This window comes from Anas platyrhynchos, chromosome 2 (genome assembly GCF_047663525.1).
Source record: "Anas platyrhynchos isolate ZD024472 breed Pekin duck chromosome 2, IASCAAS_PekinDuck_T2T, whole genome shotgun sequence".
Lineage (NCBI taxonomy): Eukaryota > Metazoa > Chordata > Aves > Anseriformes > Anatidae > Anas > Anas platyrhynchos.
Genome location: NC_092588.1, coordinates 105,235,978 through 105,251,546, shown reverse-complemented (window position 1 = coordinate 105,251,546; position 15,569 = coordinate 105,235,978). Strand labels below are relative to the sequence as shown.

General features: G+C 38.1%; 1 protein-coding gene across 1 annotated transcript in view; it reads right to left on the bottom strand.

The window, feature by feature from the left end:
- Positions 1–15,569, bottom strand: part of ADCY1 (adenylate cyclase 1) — a 163,668-nt gene that overhangs the window by 68,495 nt on the left and 79,604 nt on the right. Inside the window, exon 5 of the mRNA XM_021268899.4 lies at positions 10,150–10,277. Within this exon, the coding sequence (XP_021124574.2) occupies positions 10,150–10,277 (128 nt within the window). The remainder of the gene's footprint in view (positions 1–10,149; positions 10,278–15,569) is intronic.

The window sequence follows — 15,569 nt, the reverse complement described above, 5'->3', positions numbered from 1 at the left end:
CTACTCTGACAGCTTATGTCTCCTACTAATCCTTTACATTTTAGTTCTCTACTTAGCTATAAATATTTCATGTGCTGCTACATATGGTCAAAGTCATTTAGATAATCTGCAGAATTGCTCTGTGAAGTAAATACATTTATCCACACCCATGCTGAATTTGAAGCAACAGAGGAAAAAAAATAGAATGTCTGTACCCAATTTCCTTTAAGTTATTTAGATCCTTTCTTAGGTCCAAAAATACCTGCATAGAAATAGATGTTTCCTGGTTAAAGGCATAGACAAGATTGTTGGTTCAGTTATATATGTTTGATTTTTATGTATGCACAGTTCTAAGATAACAGTGCCCTTTAACCACAAGGAATTTTGCATGTCTCCCTAACTATATCTGGGTCATTTCCACTTCAACATAATTTAGAAATGGTTAGTTCTTGGATATTAATGACAAAGAATGTCTTTCTGTGAACTAACTTCAGATTGGGAGAATTTCAACTAATTTGCTAGTTACTGCTACAGAAGCCATGAGGAGGAGGAGACTTAAAATGAACGTGCTCATAGAAGGTAAAAACCAAAAAACAAACAAACAATTGAGCAGATTGATATTACCTTACACACATGTCTTTGGAAGGCAGACACCTGAAAGCACTGAAATAATATTTCAAATACCAAGAAAAGAGTATTTCAACCCTGAATGGCAGTCAGTTCCTGGCCTAGGCAGCCCACAATCTTCTCTGCATTTCTTACTCCACCCTGCAGCCCACCCATCAGGATGGATGGATAGAAATGGTATGGAGCAGATCTGCAGCAAAAGCCTGTGGGACTGGCAAACACTATCTCAGGTGAAGGAAACAGGGATTTCTATGCCCTCAGGAGAAAACCCAAATGAGGGAGCATCACTATTGCAAAGTTCTGCTTTACCCTGCCCGTTATCATGACCTAGCACCTGCTCGGAGCTCACAGTCTCACTTTTCTATTATCTACAGGTTTCTCTGAAGAAAAGAGAAATACAAAGATGGCAACAGTGACCTTCCCCTTGCCAGGCCCTCAAGGAACACCTTGTGCCTGCGTAGCTGTGGACAGGAAGCAGTACAGGTCCCCTATGTGCAGTTTGGAGGGGAGGCTCTAGCACTCAAGGGTGGTGGCAGCACAGAAAAATGAGGAAAAAAAGTTAGCACTGGGGATGGCCATGAGCAGGATCATCCCAGATGCAGCACAGAGCTAGCAGCTGTCCTTGTGCCTGTGGGATACCAGGTAGAGGGAATGGATTCTTGGGAGGATTGCAGGGTTCTTCTCCCCAGGGTCTCTACTCCATGCTCCTGGGCACTGAGTAAGGGCTCGGATGAGAGAGAAGGAAAAAGAAAATTAAGTTGAGCCCAGGATGGACTGCCACACCAAGTGATGGATGCTGCTTATTCCCAGTCACCAATACCTCTTGGAGCACCTGATTTGGCCTGGGAGGACATAGCACAGTTGCAGAGGGAGCCATTGGTTGCTGTGGAGGCTTCTCCTGTCTCCCCCATGGCCACCCACCAGGTATCTGTCAATTCTGCTAGGACACAGCCATACTCCAGGATGTACCTGTGCTGCATGAACATGATGTTCCACACCCCTTCCCTGACTCAGAAACAGTACTGGCTAGAGCTGCATACTTTCCCAGTATGTTGCTCATCTGGAGTAAGACAACAGAGACCTGGAGCAAGACAGCCTGGGCTATGAAGGACTGATTGCTTCAGGAAACAAGAGGTTCACTTTGACAGAGGTACAAGCTAACAAAAATTTCAACAATGATGGTGAAGTCAGCTCACGATAGACAAATTTTTCCTCATCTGAAAATTTATGCACCTGTTGCTGATTCTCCCAGAACTCAAGGTGAATGCACTCCCACCTGTCCAGACTTTCCCAAGCCCAGGACTTCTGAAGAACCAGCAATGTTTACACCAGGTAACATAGTGCCACTCTTGCTCAGACAAAAGAAGACTCCAGCAGGACTCCGGCCATTTCACTTGGGCTTTTTTAAAGGGGCTGTTGTTGTACCCCTCCTTCCACAGTTCAGCCATTGTGCTTTTTTAAAGGGGCTGTTGTTGTACCCCTCCTTCCACAGTTCAGCCAATGACCAAGCCCAGAGGCAGAAGATTGTTCAAGTATCAGCCTCCATAATGCCCAAACAAGCATCCACAGAATGTGCAGGTAGAAAACAAGCCCAACTTCATATGTTAGGCCTTACATGGATGACTGATGGAGTCATCCATATGAGGTGGAGTCATCCATATGTGATACACTCACCTATGTGACACAGAGAAAAGTTGATTTATCTCCTGTTAGACCCCACTGAGGTGCCTGGATTTCAAGAAGCAAGGATTCTTTCCTTCAGACCTCTTCGAACTCCACATGTAGTAGGAACATTCAATACAGAGGACAAGACAAGTCCTGTTACAAAAAAAAAAAAAAAAAAAAAAAAAAAAAGCTCCTCCCCCGTAATACATATAGGTTAACCTGAAGTATTCAGGACCAGCTGCTGCGATCTACAAATGTGCTACCAATGTGCTAATGTAGACATAGCCACTGATCCAGCCAGTGTTGCAATTTTCTCTGAGTCAGTACTAAAATTGCCTCCCAGTAAGATGTCAAGGGAAGAAGTATTGTGAAAATGTACCAGTTATGTGACAATATGAATGATTACATGACCCCATTACATTTCTAACAAGTTTATGAATGTTATCCCAAATATTCCATTCCAGTCTCAAATCTAGTATTTATATCCTGCTCACACATTCCGTCCTCATTTCCAATTAGAAACGTTATTGTTCACTTCTTGCCCTGTGGATTTACTAAGCACATTTAAACAACTCACACATTCTATATCCTAAGAGTTTATAGTTGTTAATTGAGCCAAAGGATTATTTAATATAATTTATATCAGTTGATGAAGAGCTCCACAGGGAAGGGCAAACTGCTATTTAAAATTTATAAAATTTCCCTGCCTCACACTATCTTAAATCAGAAATCTAGTCATTATATGGGGAAGAGGGGGAAGAGCATGGTTAGCTGAGCAAAACTTCTCCACACAGCAAATAGCTGGTAAACATCTACTGAGAAAGTAAAATACTGGAGCAAATATACTGGAACATTCAATTGTAGCAAACAGTTTAAATAAGGTGAAAAGCATACTTGGCCTAACTGACTTCAAAACTGAGGTAAGGACAGTATCTTCCGTATTAGAGGTGCTAATGAACATGGCCATTTAAATGATATTCCTAAGAAAATCTGACAGTCCAAACTTAAAAGCAACATTGGTCATATGCAACACTTAACCCCCACTTAAATATTGCTGTGATGGCTTAAGTGACTGAATTAGAACAGCTAGCTTGTACTGAGGCACTGACACAAAACACATTGACAACACAAGTTCCTTTGGAGTAATATGAGAATATAACACTATCTGCTTTGTTTCCTTGTTTGTTTGTTTTATGAAAAAGAGAAAAGGATCTTTCTGTCATGATTCTAGTCTGACTTTAACTGCACCCCTGAAAAAACTGCTTTGTAGAAGGCAAATGAAATTGTGACAAGTTTGTTGTTGTTGTTTTATAATTTTCTGTGAAAAAATATAATTCTATTTGAAACTCTCAATCTAAATGTAATTGAGACAACATTCTCTGATGATACTTGCATGCAGCATCATGTTCTAGGACACCTAAATAAGAGCTACACAGAGCACTAAGAGAACAGAAAGTGTCAATTTACATGAACTCAACATTCAACTCAGTAAATCACAGATCTCTCAAACAACCACTAGGAACTTCTATTCCTTCATTTCCTGGAAAAAAAAAAGGAAACAGTGGTGGTATATATCTCTGGGATAGGCACTTTTGACAGATCCATCTTTATTAGATGGTATTATCATGCTTTTGTATGTTTATTTATCCTAGGTAACATGACAAAGCTGTCATAAGGCATAATGTCTTCAAAACATAAGTTTACAATGCCAGGGCCTAGTTTCTTCAGTAAAGTTAATAGATATTTAGAACAGTACCACCTGGCATCCAGCTCTGACACTGGATAATAGGAGTTTAAAAACAAAAATGACTGCCTCTCGTGACACTGATAAGCTGCTACACCTCGTAGTCATACCATTAAAAAATAAAATGTTTCATTCCAACTTTACCGTCATAAGTTCTACACTTCTCCTTTTCATTTGCTCATCATCTTTTCAAACAAATTAGCTTGGGCAATCCATATTCTGGCTTTGGTCTTTAATAAGGACTGAAGACATTTTCCTAATCTTCAGAAGAACCTATTTTCCTGCTTTGGAGCTATTTGTGCACTTTGCTTATCCACGTGCTTCTGTCAACAAGAGTATTTGAGCAAGTGGAGATGCTATTCCACTTGAATTAAAAGAAAAAAATAAAATAATACTGCCATCAAGGGCAAGAGTTCATGGAATGAATCATTTTCCTGTTTTCCCTCATAAGCACAACTGGCACATTCATTTAACTGAGAAAAGAAATATGCACCTGAGAAAAGAAATATGCACCAAGCCTGGATCCTTACTCACATTAATTCCTCAAAAAAAAAAAAAAAAAAAAAAAAAAGAGAGAGAGAATTCATTTTGCAAATATACAAAGGAAATGGATAGCTTTGCCTCTTCTCCATCTTGCCCTCTCTCCCCATAATCTGGTTACTGACTACACACTCTGAAGGCTTTCAAACTTATAAATCCTGTTAAAAATATAATTTCGAAATTTTCATTTAATTATATTCTACTACAGGTATTAACTAGATGTTTACTAGATGTTTCTAGATAACACGCTGCTTAGAATCTGCCCATCTGCTTAGAATCACAGAATCACTGAGGCTAAAAGGGGTCTCAGGAAGTCATGTGGATGAACCTCCCATCTCTAAGCAGGTTCAGGTACAGCAGGTTGCCTAGAACTGTTCCCAGATATGTTTTAAATATCTCCGACGATACAGACTTCACCGCCTCCCTCTGCAAACTCTCCAGTATTTGAACATCTCCATGGCAAAAGTTTTTTTTGTTACGTTTAAATGGGAATTCTTGTATTTCAGTTTTTGCCCATTGCCTCTTGTCCTATCACTAGATACCACTGAGAAAAGTTTGGCTTTAATCTTTTTGCATCCTCTCATCAGTTACTTGTATGCACTGGTAAGATCTCCCCGAGTCTTTTCTTCTCTAGGTTGAAAAGTCCCAGAATATTCTACCCTTTTAAATTCAATTCCTTTTTCAAATTTACATTGTTGTGACAGCAGCCAAAAAATAATAACATACAAAGGGAACATAATTAATTTCTAATATTGGTCAAATAGAGAATTCAAAAAAGAAAAGTTAAGACAGTTATTATTTGTACACATGAAAGATAGCATAACTAATGAAATAATGATTAATACTGAGCTTAAAAGAGAGAAGAGCAATAGGCACTGTTTTCAAGGACTTAAAAAAAAAAAAAAAAAAGACTTCTGAAAATGAGTAAAAGGCTTGTATATTTAACTATGTGTCTTCTAAAGCCCAATGCTTCCTTATAAATATAGTATGGAAGAACACACATAAATAACTTTTGGATCTCTTTTCTATTTCAGGATTTGTCCTTTGTGCGCTATGTTGTTAAGTACTCCCTTCCAGTGTGTTTGTAGGGAAGAAAAGCACCATACAGTGATTCTTTTAGGATTTTGTGTTATCACAGATGATCATATATTATCATAGATTACAAAGTCTTTTGTCAGTTTTACAACTTTTACAAAGATAACAGGAAGTGTTTAAATATTCATGTTTTGAAACAAAGGGAGAATATGGACTCATTTACCCAACCCTTAACATTGTGATTTATTTTATAAATTTATATTACAATAAATCACGTGGACTGGACTAGAAATGGGAATCAGCCTTCATGTGTTTTACATATTTCTCTCCTATTTTTAATTCTTTAAAGTCTTCTGCAAAGAAATATCAATGAATACAGGTTCACATAAAAAGTTCAGGTTGGTATGAAAGAACAGTATATGTGGTAATGCCCATGTTCCCCTAAGTCATTAGCAGGGTTTGAAGAAACAGCCATTATTTCCATTGAGACAAACTCTCCTGAGAAAAGCATACAGTGAACTCAGTGAGAGGATCATAATACACTCTTCTGCAAAATCAAGCCTTCGCACAAATAAGCATGATCTAAATTTGGAAAAACAATTGCATCATGTATTCACCTGTATATATGTGCATATTCATCCTCACATACAAATATCTGACAAGAAAAATATGAAGTGGTCAAAGATTTATTAGAAATAATAAAGAAGGTAAAATGTTCCAAATGCCAGGCATGGAAATTTGTGAGAAATTTGCTTTTAAGTCTCTTTCTGATTGACCAAATCCCTCAACTTGTTATTCCTATTGCCTGAGGAATAATGAATATTCGATAAACAATACTTATACTTATTGAATAAATTGGGTAGGGAGCTGAAAATTTCATCTCTGAGTTGAAGAGAAAATATTTCTGTTTCCACAAACAGGTAAAAATTACTTTAAAATTCTGCTTTAAAAATCTGCTTATAAATTAGAAATATTTGGAGAAGTCCCTGGGAAAGAGACTGATGGGAAGAATGAATCATGTGATTCTTTTGTCTAATTGGCTTTAGAATAGAATTCTGTGACATCACATGAACATACATAGGGTAAAGACTGGAAGACAGACTGAAATAAAGAAACACAGCAGCCAGCAGCATCATATTAATCAGATTAATAGATTTTTTGTTTAATACAGCACTGAAGTATAACTGAGGAGTAACTGGAATTATAAAACACATAATTTGAATTCAAAAGGCTTATGTTTGTTTGTTATATATATATATATATTCTGTATTTAATAGTTAACTATTTTTAAATTGAGATTACACTGTGGTCTATTCACCTTTGCAGAGAAGGTAGGTCTTCTTTTTGTGCAACACAAAAGCTTACGGATTAAGTGAGGGGAAGCAGAACTTTGAATCAACTCTGTATTTCCAGCAGCCCAGCTAACACCAGAGAAAAGGAATAACTGACTACTGGAAACAGTGACCAAACACTTTCCATTACAGAAAAGGTGAAGGCTCTGATGTGACACACTTTTACAGTGCCCATCGCACATGATATACTGGAACAGCAATCTCATCCCAAATGCGCTGACTATTATTTATTTAGATATAGAATTAATACAGGTGTGCACTCCCTCTTACAGCCTCTCTATAAAACACAAGTACATGCATGCATATAGACACAGAATAAGGCAATAGTGAAGAAATCTCAATCCCTTTATCCCTTCCCTCCTGTGTAATGAAATAGATCTCCAGCTCTTGCTAAAAGCTCATTCGCAGTTCTCTCACATTCACATTTTTCTTCTTGGTAAAACAACAATCCATGCAGACCTCTCAAACATAAAAAAATCTTTCTTATCAGCAAGTAAAGTTCACATTACATTTCTGAAAAGTAGACTAAATTGAAGGTTTAAACATGACATATGGAAATGAGAAATCTGAAAGCTATCATTTTGGGAATACAAACAGACACAACAGGCATACATCAAGACTGGTTTTAAGATTGCATACTGGTAGGTGAAAGGAGCAGTTTAAAAACAATAATTCAGATTTCTTTCTTTGTGGAAAATAACAACTGGAATATTTCATGATTTACCATGATCTTTCCATCTTCTAATAAGTACATGCCTGTGACTCTATATACTTGTACTTGTGCACTTTTTTTTTTTTTCACAGTGATTAAATGGACTGGAAAATTGTTGTCTAGAATTATTCTTCCTAAAAATCAGTATATCTGATTTTTATACCTGTAACCTGAATGCAACAGTACTAATTGTTAGGGGGGAAGACATGGTGGGGAAAGGGGATATACCTCTGAGTGAAGAAAGCATGCCTGAGAACACTATCACTCTAAGTAATGGCAGGGAAATACTTTCGAACTGTATCAATGCAATCAGCAAGAGCTCTAGAAATGCAATATGACCGATTGCCCAACTGAAAGGCTTCTACACCAATGCACACAGCATGGGAAACAAGCAAGAAGAATTAGAAACCACGGTTCAATGAGACAAATATGACCTGATTGCCATCATGGAAATGTGGTGGGATGGATCACATAACTGGAATATCAGAATAGGGAGCTATAAACTCTTCAGAAGGGATATACAGGGAAGGAAGGGAGGTGGTATTGCCCTCTACATTAGGGAAGTAATTGATTGTGACGAGTTGCCTTTGAGAAACAGCCATGGACAGATTGAGAACTTATGGGTCAGAGTTAAAGACCGCAACAATAAACGACACCTTGTGGTTGGGGTCTACTACAGGCTGCCTGAGCAAGGGGAGCCTGTGGGTGAGGCATTGTACTGGGTCTGCATTCTTGCTTCAACTACAAGAAGTGTCACACTTGCATGCTCTCATCCTGATGGGGGACTTCAACCACCTGGATGTCTGTTGGGAAAACTACAGAGCAGGTTGTAAGCAATCCATAAGATTTCTAGAGTGCATTGAGGATAACTTCCTCGTCCAGGTATTAGACAAACCAACCAGAGGAGAAGCATTACTTGACCTGGCGCTCACCAGCATGGAAGAGCTCATTAAAGAGGTCAAGACTGGAGGTAGTCTGGGTTGCAGTAACCATGTCCTGGTTGAGTTTATAATCTTGAGGAATACAGGCCTGGCAAAGAGCAAAGTCAGGACCCTAAACTTCCAAAGAGCAAACTTCAAGCTATTTAAAGACCTAGTAGCTGAAATCCCCTGGAACACTATCTTCAGGGACAAAGGAGGTGAGCAAAGTTGGAGACACTTTAAGGATGTTTTCCTTAGAGAACAAGAACTCTCCATCCCCCAGCATAAAAAAGCAGGCTGGGAGGGCAGGCAACCAGGATGGCTGAGTTTGACCTGCTGGTCAAACTGAAGTGCAAGAAGGAAATGCACGGGCAGTGGAAGCAGGGACACTTAGCCTGGGAAGTGTACAGAGATATGGTCTAGATGTGCAGCGATGGGATAAAGAAAGCCAAAGCACAGATGGAACTAAACTTGGCAAGGGGTGCTAAAGAATAACAGGAAGGAATTCTTTCCTCAGACCAGTACTGTTTAATATCTTCATCAATGACACAGACAGTGAGATCAAGTACACCCTCAGCAAGTCTGCAGATGACACCAAGCTGAGTGGTGCAGTCAATACACCAGAAAGAAGGGACGCCATCCAAATGGACCTGGAAAAGCTTGAGAAGTGGGCCTATGTGAACCTAATGAGGTTCAACAAGTCCAAGTGCAGTGTTCTGCACCTGGGTTAGGGCAATCCTGGACATGAGTACAGACTGTGAGAAGAACTGATTGAGACCAGCCCTGCAGAGAAGGACTTGGGGGTTTTGATGGATGAAAAGCTTGACATGAGCTGACAGTGTGCGCTTGCAGCCCAGAAGGCCAACTGCATCCTGGGCTTCATCACCAGAGGCATGGCCAGCAGGTTGAGGAATGTGATTGGCCCCCTGTGATTCTGCCCTTCTGAGGTCCCACTTGGAGTATTGTGTCCAGGTCTGGAGCCCCAAGCACAAGAAGGACATGGAGCTGTTAGAGTGGGTCCAGAGGAGGGACACAAAGATGATCAAGAGGCTGGAGCACCTTTCCTATGAAAATAAGCTGAGCAAGCTGGGTCTGTTCAGCCTACAGAAGAGAAGGCTCTGGAGTGACCTCATCACAGACTTTCAGTACTTAAAGGGGTCTCATAAAAGGGATGGAGAAGGACTCTTTACTCAGGTAAATAACAATAGGAAAAGGGGTAAAGGTTTCAAACTAAAAGAGATTTAGATTAGAGGTTAAAAGGAAATTCTTCACTCAGAGGGTGCTGAGGCACTGGAACAGATTACCCAGAGAGGTTATGGATGCCCCATCCCTGGAAGTGTTTGAGACCAGGTTGGATGAGGCCCTGGGCAACCCGATTTAGTGGGTGACATCCCTGCCCATGGCAGGGGGGTTGGAACTAGCTGATCCTTGAGGTCTCCTCCAACTCAGGCCATTCTATGATTCCATGATTGTATGAATGGTAGCAGGCACTGTTCCTCTGAAAATACCTCTTATGAATGCCACACAGAAGCTGCTGCAGCACTCCTGTCCAGGTATACCACATGCAATACTTACGTGATGGTGTCAATCATGTCCAGTCCCATTTCAACACAGCAATGAGCATGATCCGTTTTGGGCTGGGTCAATCCTGATACGCAGTAATAACAGTCACCTAGGATTTTTATTCTTCTGCAATGGTTTTCCTTTAATAAAAACAGAATTGGAAAAGTTTTACTGTTTATATAAATGTTATAATATTTAAAGGAGAAAATATTCTCCAACAATATGCAGTCAATCAGGGAAACCTTTTGTGTTCATGTGAAATAATTTACAGTCCATGAAATCTGGGTTCCCTGTAAAGAACAGCTGACATATGCACATTTATTTATTTAATTTATTTTAAAATATATACATTTAAAATAGTGGTCAGCCCCACATTGCTTAACACACGTAGGATAACATTGTTTAACATAGTTCTGAACAAAAATTATTCCGTTACCCTCGTGTTAGGTCAAGATTTGCAAGGACACTTCATTCTGTATGAATCCAAATGAAAGGACTGAAGTCAAAGAGCTACTGAATGTTAGGAAATGTTAGGAATGTTAGGAAAGAAATGTATTTTGAGAAGCTTTTGTTCAAATCCAGTTCCAGTTACTAGGAAAGACAATTTGAAATTTGAAAAAGAAAATTTGTAAAGGTACCTACATCTGCGCATTACCAATACATAAATCACAACTTAAAAACTTATGCACTCTCAGCATAAACATGATGTACCTGCACATCAGAAGAAGTCACTTTTCATTGCCATTGAATTTATCTACTGCTTGCATACAATTCAAGTTCTACAACCATAGAAATCGGGCTAAGCCTCTTCCATTTTGAAAAAGCAATGATAGGATATGATAATTACTACATCACTGTGAGTAGAAAGTTCATTCCTGAACAGAGAATGCATAACAAAGTGCCTTTTAACAAAGCCATGACTTTAACTAATAAAGTATGAAGAAACATGAGAAGATGATAGTATACCTTTCAGCTGGACTACGACAACTTCTAACCATTTAGGATATGGCATAAAAAAATAAATAATCTGACTAAAGAAATACAACTTACACTTTTGTCTTTAGTGACAAAAGGCTTGGAGGGGGAGGGGGTGTTGGTGGTGATTTTAAACTGGAAAAAATGGCCTATTTTCAAATGACATATATCCTCATTCAATCTTATGCCTACAAGAATCATAGCCTTCCTGATTTGACCACAGACTCCATTGCATTACCCATATTCCAGCTCAGAAGTGATGGTTATACATACAGTGATCCTGTCCTGTCTAACATGTCATGCATAGTATTCAGGGCTTATTATTACACACTCTTCCAGCTGCTGTCATTCCCAAGCCTGTATATGTTTCTGAATATTGAACAAGTATTATACTTTAAGATTTACCTCAGTTCAGGTACAGAAGAAGGCACGTTAACGCTTTGGGAAAATTGGTTTGCCTACTTCTTTTTATGTGCATATTAATTTAGCAGTAAATTCATATCTTCAATCAAAGAAACAACTCATGTTTTTGGGTATGCCTAACTAGTAGAAAAAGCTTTTCTAAGAGAGGCTACTTAAAATGGCTTCTGCTGTACAACACAATTTAAAATATACTGTTATTTATCATTGCTCGTATATAATTTAATGAATGTGATCATAATTATTCTGGAAGCATTGTCACTGGGGCCTTAAAGTATCCCTGTATCCTCTAGCCACAAAATGTCTCATGAATCTTACTTGAAGTTTTAATAGGATATTTTGAGATCCCTGGTTAACTGGTATTATAAAAGTAAAAGAATTATTGATACAAAGTAATATGCAAACCTCGAAATCCATCCTGACACAAAACACACCTTCCAACTCAAGGTTTTTGGACAGAAACCACTAAGTTTTTTAATAGAAACCACTCATTTTAAGTAGAAACCACTAAATTATACTGCCAAAATAAGCCACTTTTAAAAAATTGTGGGCAAATCTTGAAGGAGTAGAGGGTACTCAATAGTTCAGGCTGAGACCATCTTTCCAAAATAAATGCAGTTTTGGCCCACAGTTTACAGTTCTCCATAAAGCTCTTTTCATCTTCAAATTTGGTATGCATGGTCTGTGGACAGGCAATGACTATTTGACCCAACCAAAAGATATTCAGAAAAGCCATTTCAGTAATCTGGGGTGGATGTATGCGTTAATTGATCAATATTCACTCTGCTTCAGTGTCTATGTCCAAAATGGCTCATTTCAAATTACTTGTTTTTCTTAGAGAGTTTACTGTGCTATAGACCAGTACTTCACATTTTACAGTGGGATACAGGAAATTACTCTATTACTAGCAGACTGGTAGATAGTTTGAGAAAGGAAAAGACAGTACAGAGCTCAATCCATTTCCACTTTCTCATGTCACTTCATTACTCATGCAAATGAAAAATAAAAGAAAATAAAACTAAAGCATTTTCTAGAAACACATCAATTCTGATGGAAGATATATGGCTAAATCACCTGGTGTTTTTGAAAACACTACTCTGTTCCTTATCAGATGTTATCTCCACTTTTCTTATTTATCATCATCAATTAGTATACAGTAATCTCTAGCAAAATCACTTGTTTTCTTTTCCTCTCTATGTGAGGCAAAATTCCAGGAAGGAGATGCAGCTTTATAAGAGCAATCTTTATAAGCACTGATATGCAAATTAACAAAACAAACTCTTTTCCTCTCTTTGTTTTGTTTCCTCAGCACCTTCCAAAAAAAAAAAAGCCCTTGACTCAACAATATTTTTCACACTTGCAACAGTGACAAATTCAAGTGTGATAGGTATAAATTCTAGTTACAGATAATACAAGCAATGCCTGTTACAAACAGCTGATAATTTGGTTTTATGAACATGACAAAAAGCAGCAGAGATTACTAGCACAGCAAGCACAGCATTATCCAGGCAGCTTGCCCACCTGTTGTTCTTTACCAAGGTATTCCTGAGCAGATCTGCACAATTCCCCCTGGCACAACCGACATTCACAGTGTTTGTCAGAGTGAAGTAGAAGACCAGCATGGAAGGCAAAGGATCCTTCAAAGTTGCTAAGAGCTTTCTTTACACTTTTAGACAAGTACTGACATACAACAGTTTATGCTATCTGTCCATTACAAAGAAGAGGGTTTTGTAGTTGTTTTAGGTGTTTGTTTTTGTTTGTTTTGTTTTGTTTTGTTTTAAATGTGTTTTGCAGAAAGAGTGATGTCACCATTTGTATCAGGTAGATAAAAGGCATCAAATTTTCAGTTCATATTAATCAGCATGGTATCATGCGTTTCAGGGGAAATGCATTAATTTACACCAGCTGTCCCTCTAATCCCCAAGGGCCCAAGCCTAATTCAATGACACAGGCCAAATGTATCAGTTACAGTCCTTCCTTAGTGAAATAACTATTGGGGGAGGAGGGCAAAACAAAAAACGCACCTCTAAAACTCCCCAAAGATGTAAAGTGGCAATAAATTGCATTTAGTATTTATCTCTTCATAAATCTAGAACTTCATTCTGCTTCCAAAGAGATCAATGAAACATACGGAAATTTGATTAAGAACAAGACAGAAGTAACCCCTGTTAGCACTGTAACTTGTTTTCAGTGTATTTATATGGACAGCACATTTAAAATTTATAGCACTCTAGGCCAAAGTGCTGTTAATCTCAATAGAAATTTGGCTTAAGAAGCTTTGAATCACTCTAGAAATTAACATAAATTTATCTATATTACAGATGTCTATAAAGACACTAGAGAGACTTGCAGAAAGATTAGTATTTTCTACAACATCCTCAAAAGCTGGAATCAAGTCTCTATTCAATTTTATTTTACTTTCTTATTAGATTGGAACAGAAGTAGGAAAAAAAAACACATAATATTTCAGTTAACATGCTGCACATATATATCATGCAGCACAAATATAGGCATTCGTACATATGTGCATGTATACATTCACAGACACACAGGTTAAAAATTTACCTATATCCCAAACACACATACAACATATACAATAATGCAAATTAGAATATTGATCTTGTGAACTATTAATATACTAATACATGTAAATGTGGTTCAACCTGAAAGTCTAATTGGGCAAGATGCAAGTTTTGAGTCCTCTCTTTCAAAGCATTTGAGCCTAGCCTGGCACAAAATATCTGGGTGTTGATACCTGTTCCCTTTGTACCTGTATCCCTGTATCCCCATTGATAATCCACTCCTTCCTTTGCACAGAGGCATAGTACATGACTTACTGTTCCAAGTGCCTTTGGAAGGGCATGTACAGCGTTATGCTGTTAAAGAAATGGCCACCCTCCTTCAGGAACTTAGAAGAAAAGGCAGTGAATTGGATAGGGTTAGTCAGAAGGCTTTAGGGTGCAACTGAACAATATTATACCAAGTTACTAATTTCAGTTAATGGTGAGAATGAGACATCCTTTGTAAAACATTAGATTATGTTTCTGATATTTACACTTTCCTACCATATTTCATTCCCTTATAATATTAAACAAAATATAAAAGATCTTGTCCCCCTCACAGCTCAATAACTGTTCTGTGTACCAAAGGACATTAGAGAAAAACAAGGCCCAAAACATTCCGTGCAAAGGACAACCCAGTGAAAATCTCTTACAGTGCAGCAGTATTCACAAAGGATACAGGTAGGTAAATTTATAAAATGATGAAGAAATTGTTTTAGATTCAAATGTGAAACAGTCCTCAGAACCCTTCTTTGAATCCTCTCTGAAAGAGCACTTTGTCGAAAAAAAAATAAAATAAAATTCAAGCCTACTTCATCTAACTCCTTATAGCTAAAGACATGAAAATCCTGCAGTTTTCTCGTGCTTTCATTAACAGTAAACAGTAATATCACTTATCTTTTTTTACTTTTTTGTTTTTCTTCAGTAAAACAGAAAGATTTACCAACATGCTTTCTCTGTGTAGTATTCAAATCTATTTTAATAACTGTGTTGGAAGTGCACCACCCTATGAGACAGAGAATTGAATACGTCTTATCAGATAAAGTTTGTAGTCACAACCTAAGTGTAGTGAAGTGACATGAAAATTACCACCAGCTACATTACACTTCAGTGTGCTAATAGTGGTAACGCATTTTTGAAAACTGTTCTACCAATTAGAAAATTTCACTGAATCCAAGGGGATGAAGCACCTGTCCTACAGGTTGAGCAAGCTGGGTCTGTTCAGCCTACAGAAGAGAAGGCTCTGGAGTGACCTCATCACAGACTTTCAGTACTTAAAGGGGTCTCATAAAAGGGATGGAGAAGGACTCTTTACTCAGGTAAATAACAATAGGAAAAGGGGTAAAGGTTTCAAACTAAAAGAGATTTAGATTAGAGGTTAAAAGGAAATTCTTCACTCAGAGGGTGCTGAGGCACTGGAACAGATTACCCAGAGAGGTTATGGATGCCCCATCCCTGGAAGTGTTTGAGACCAGG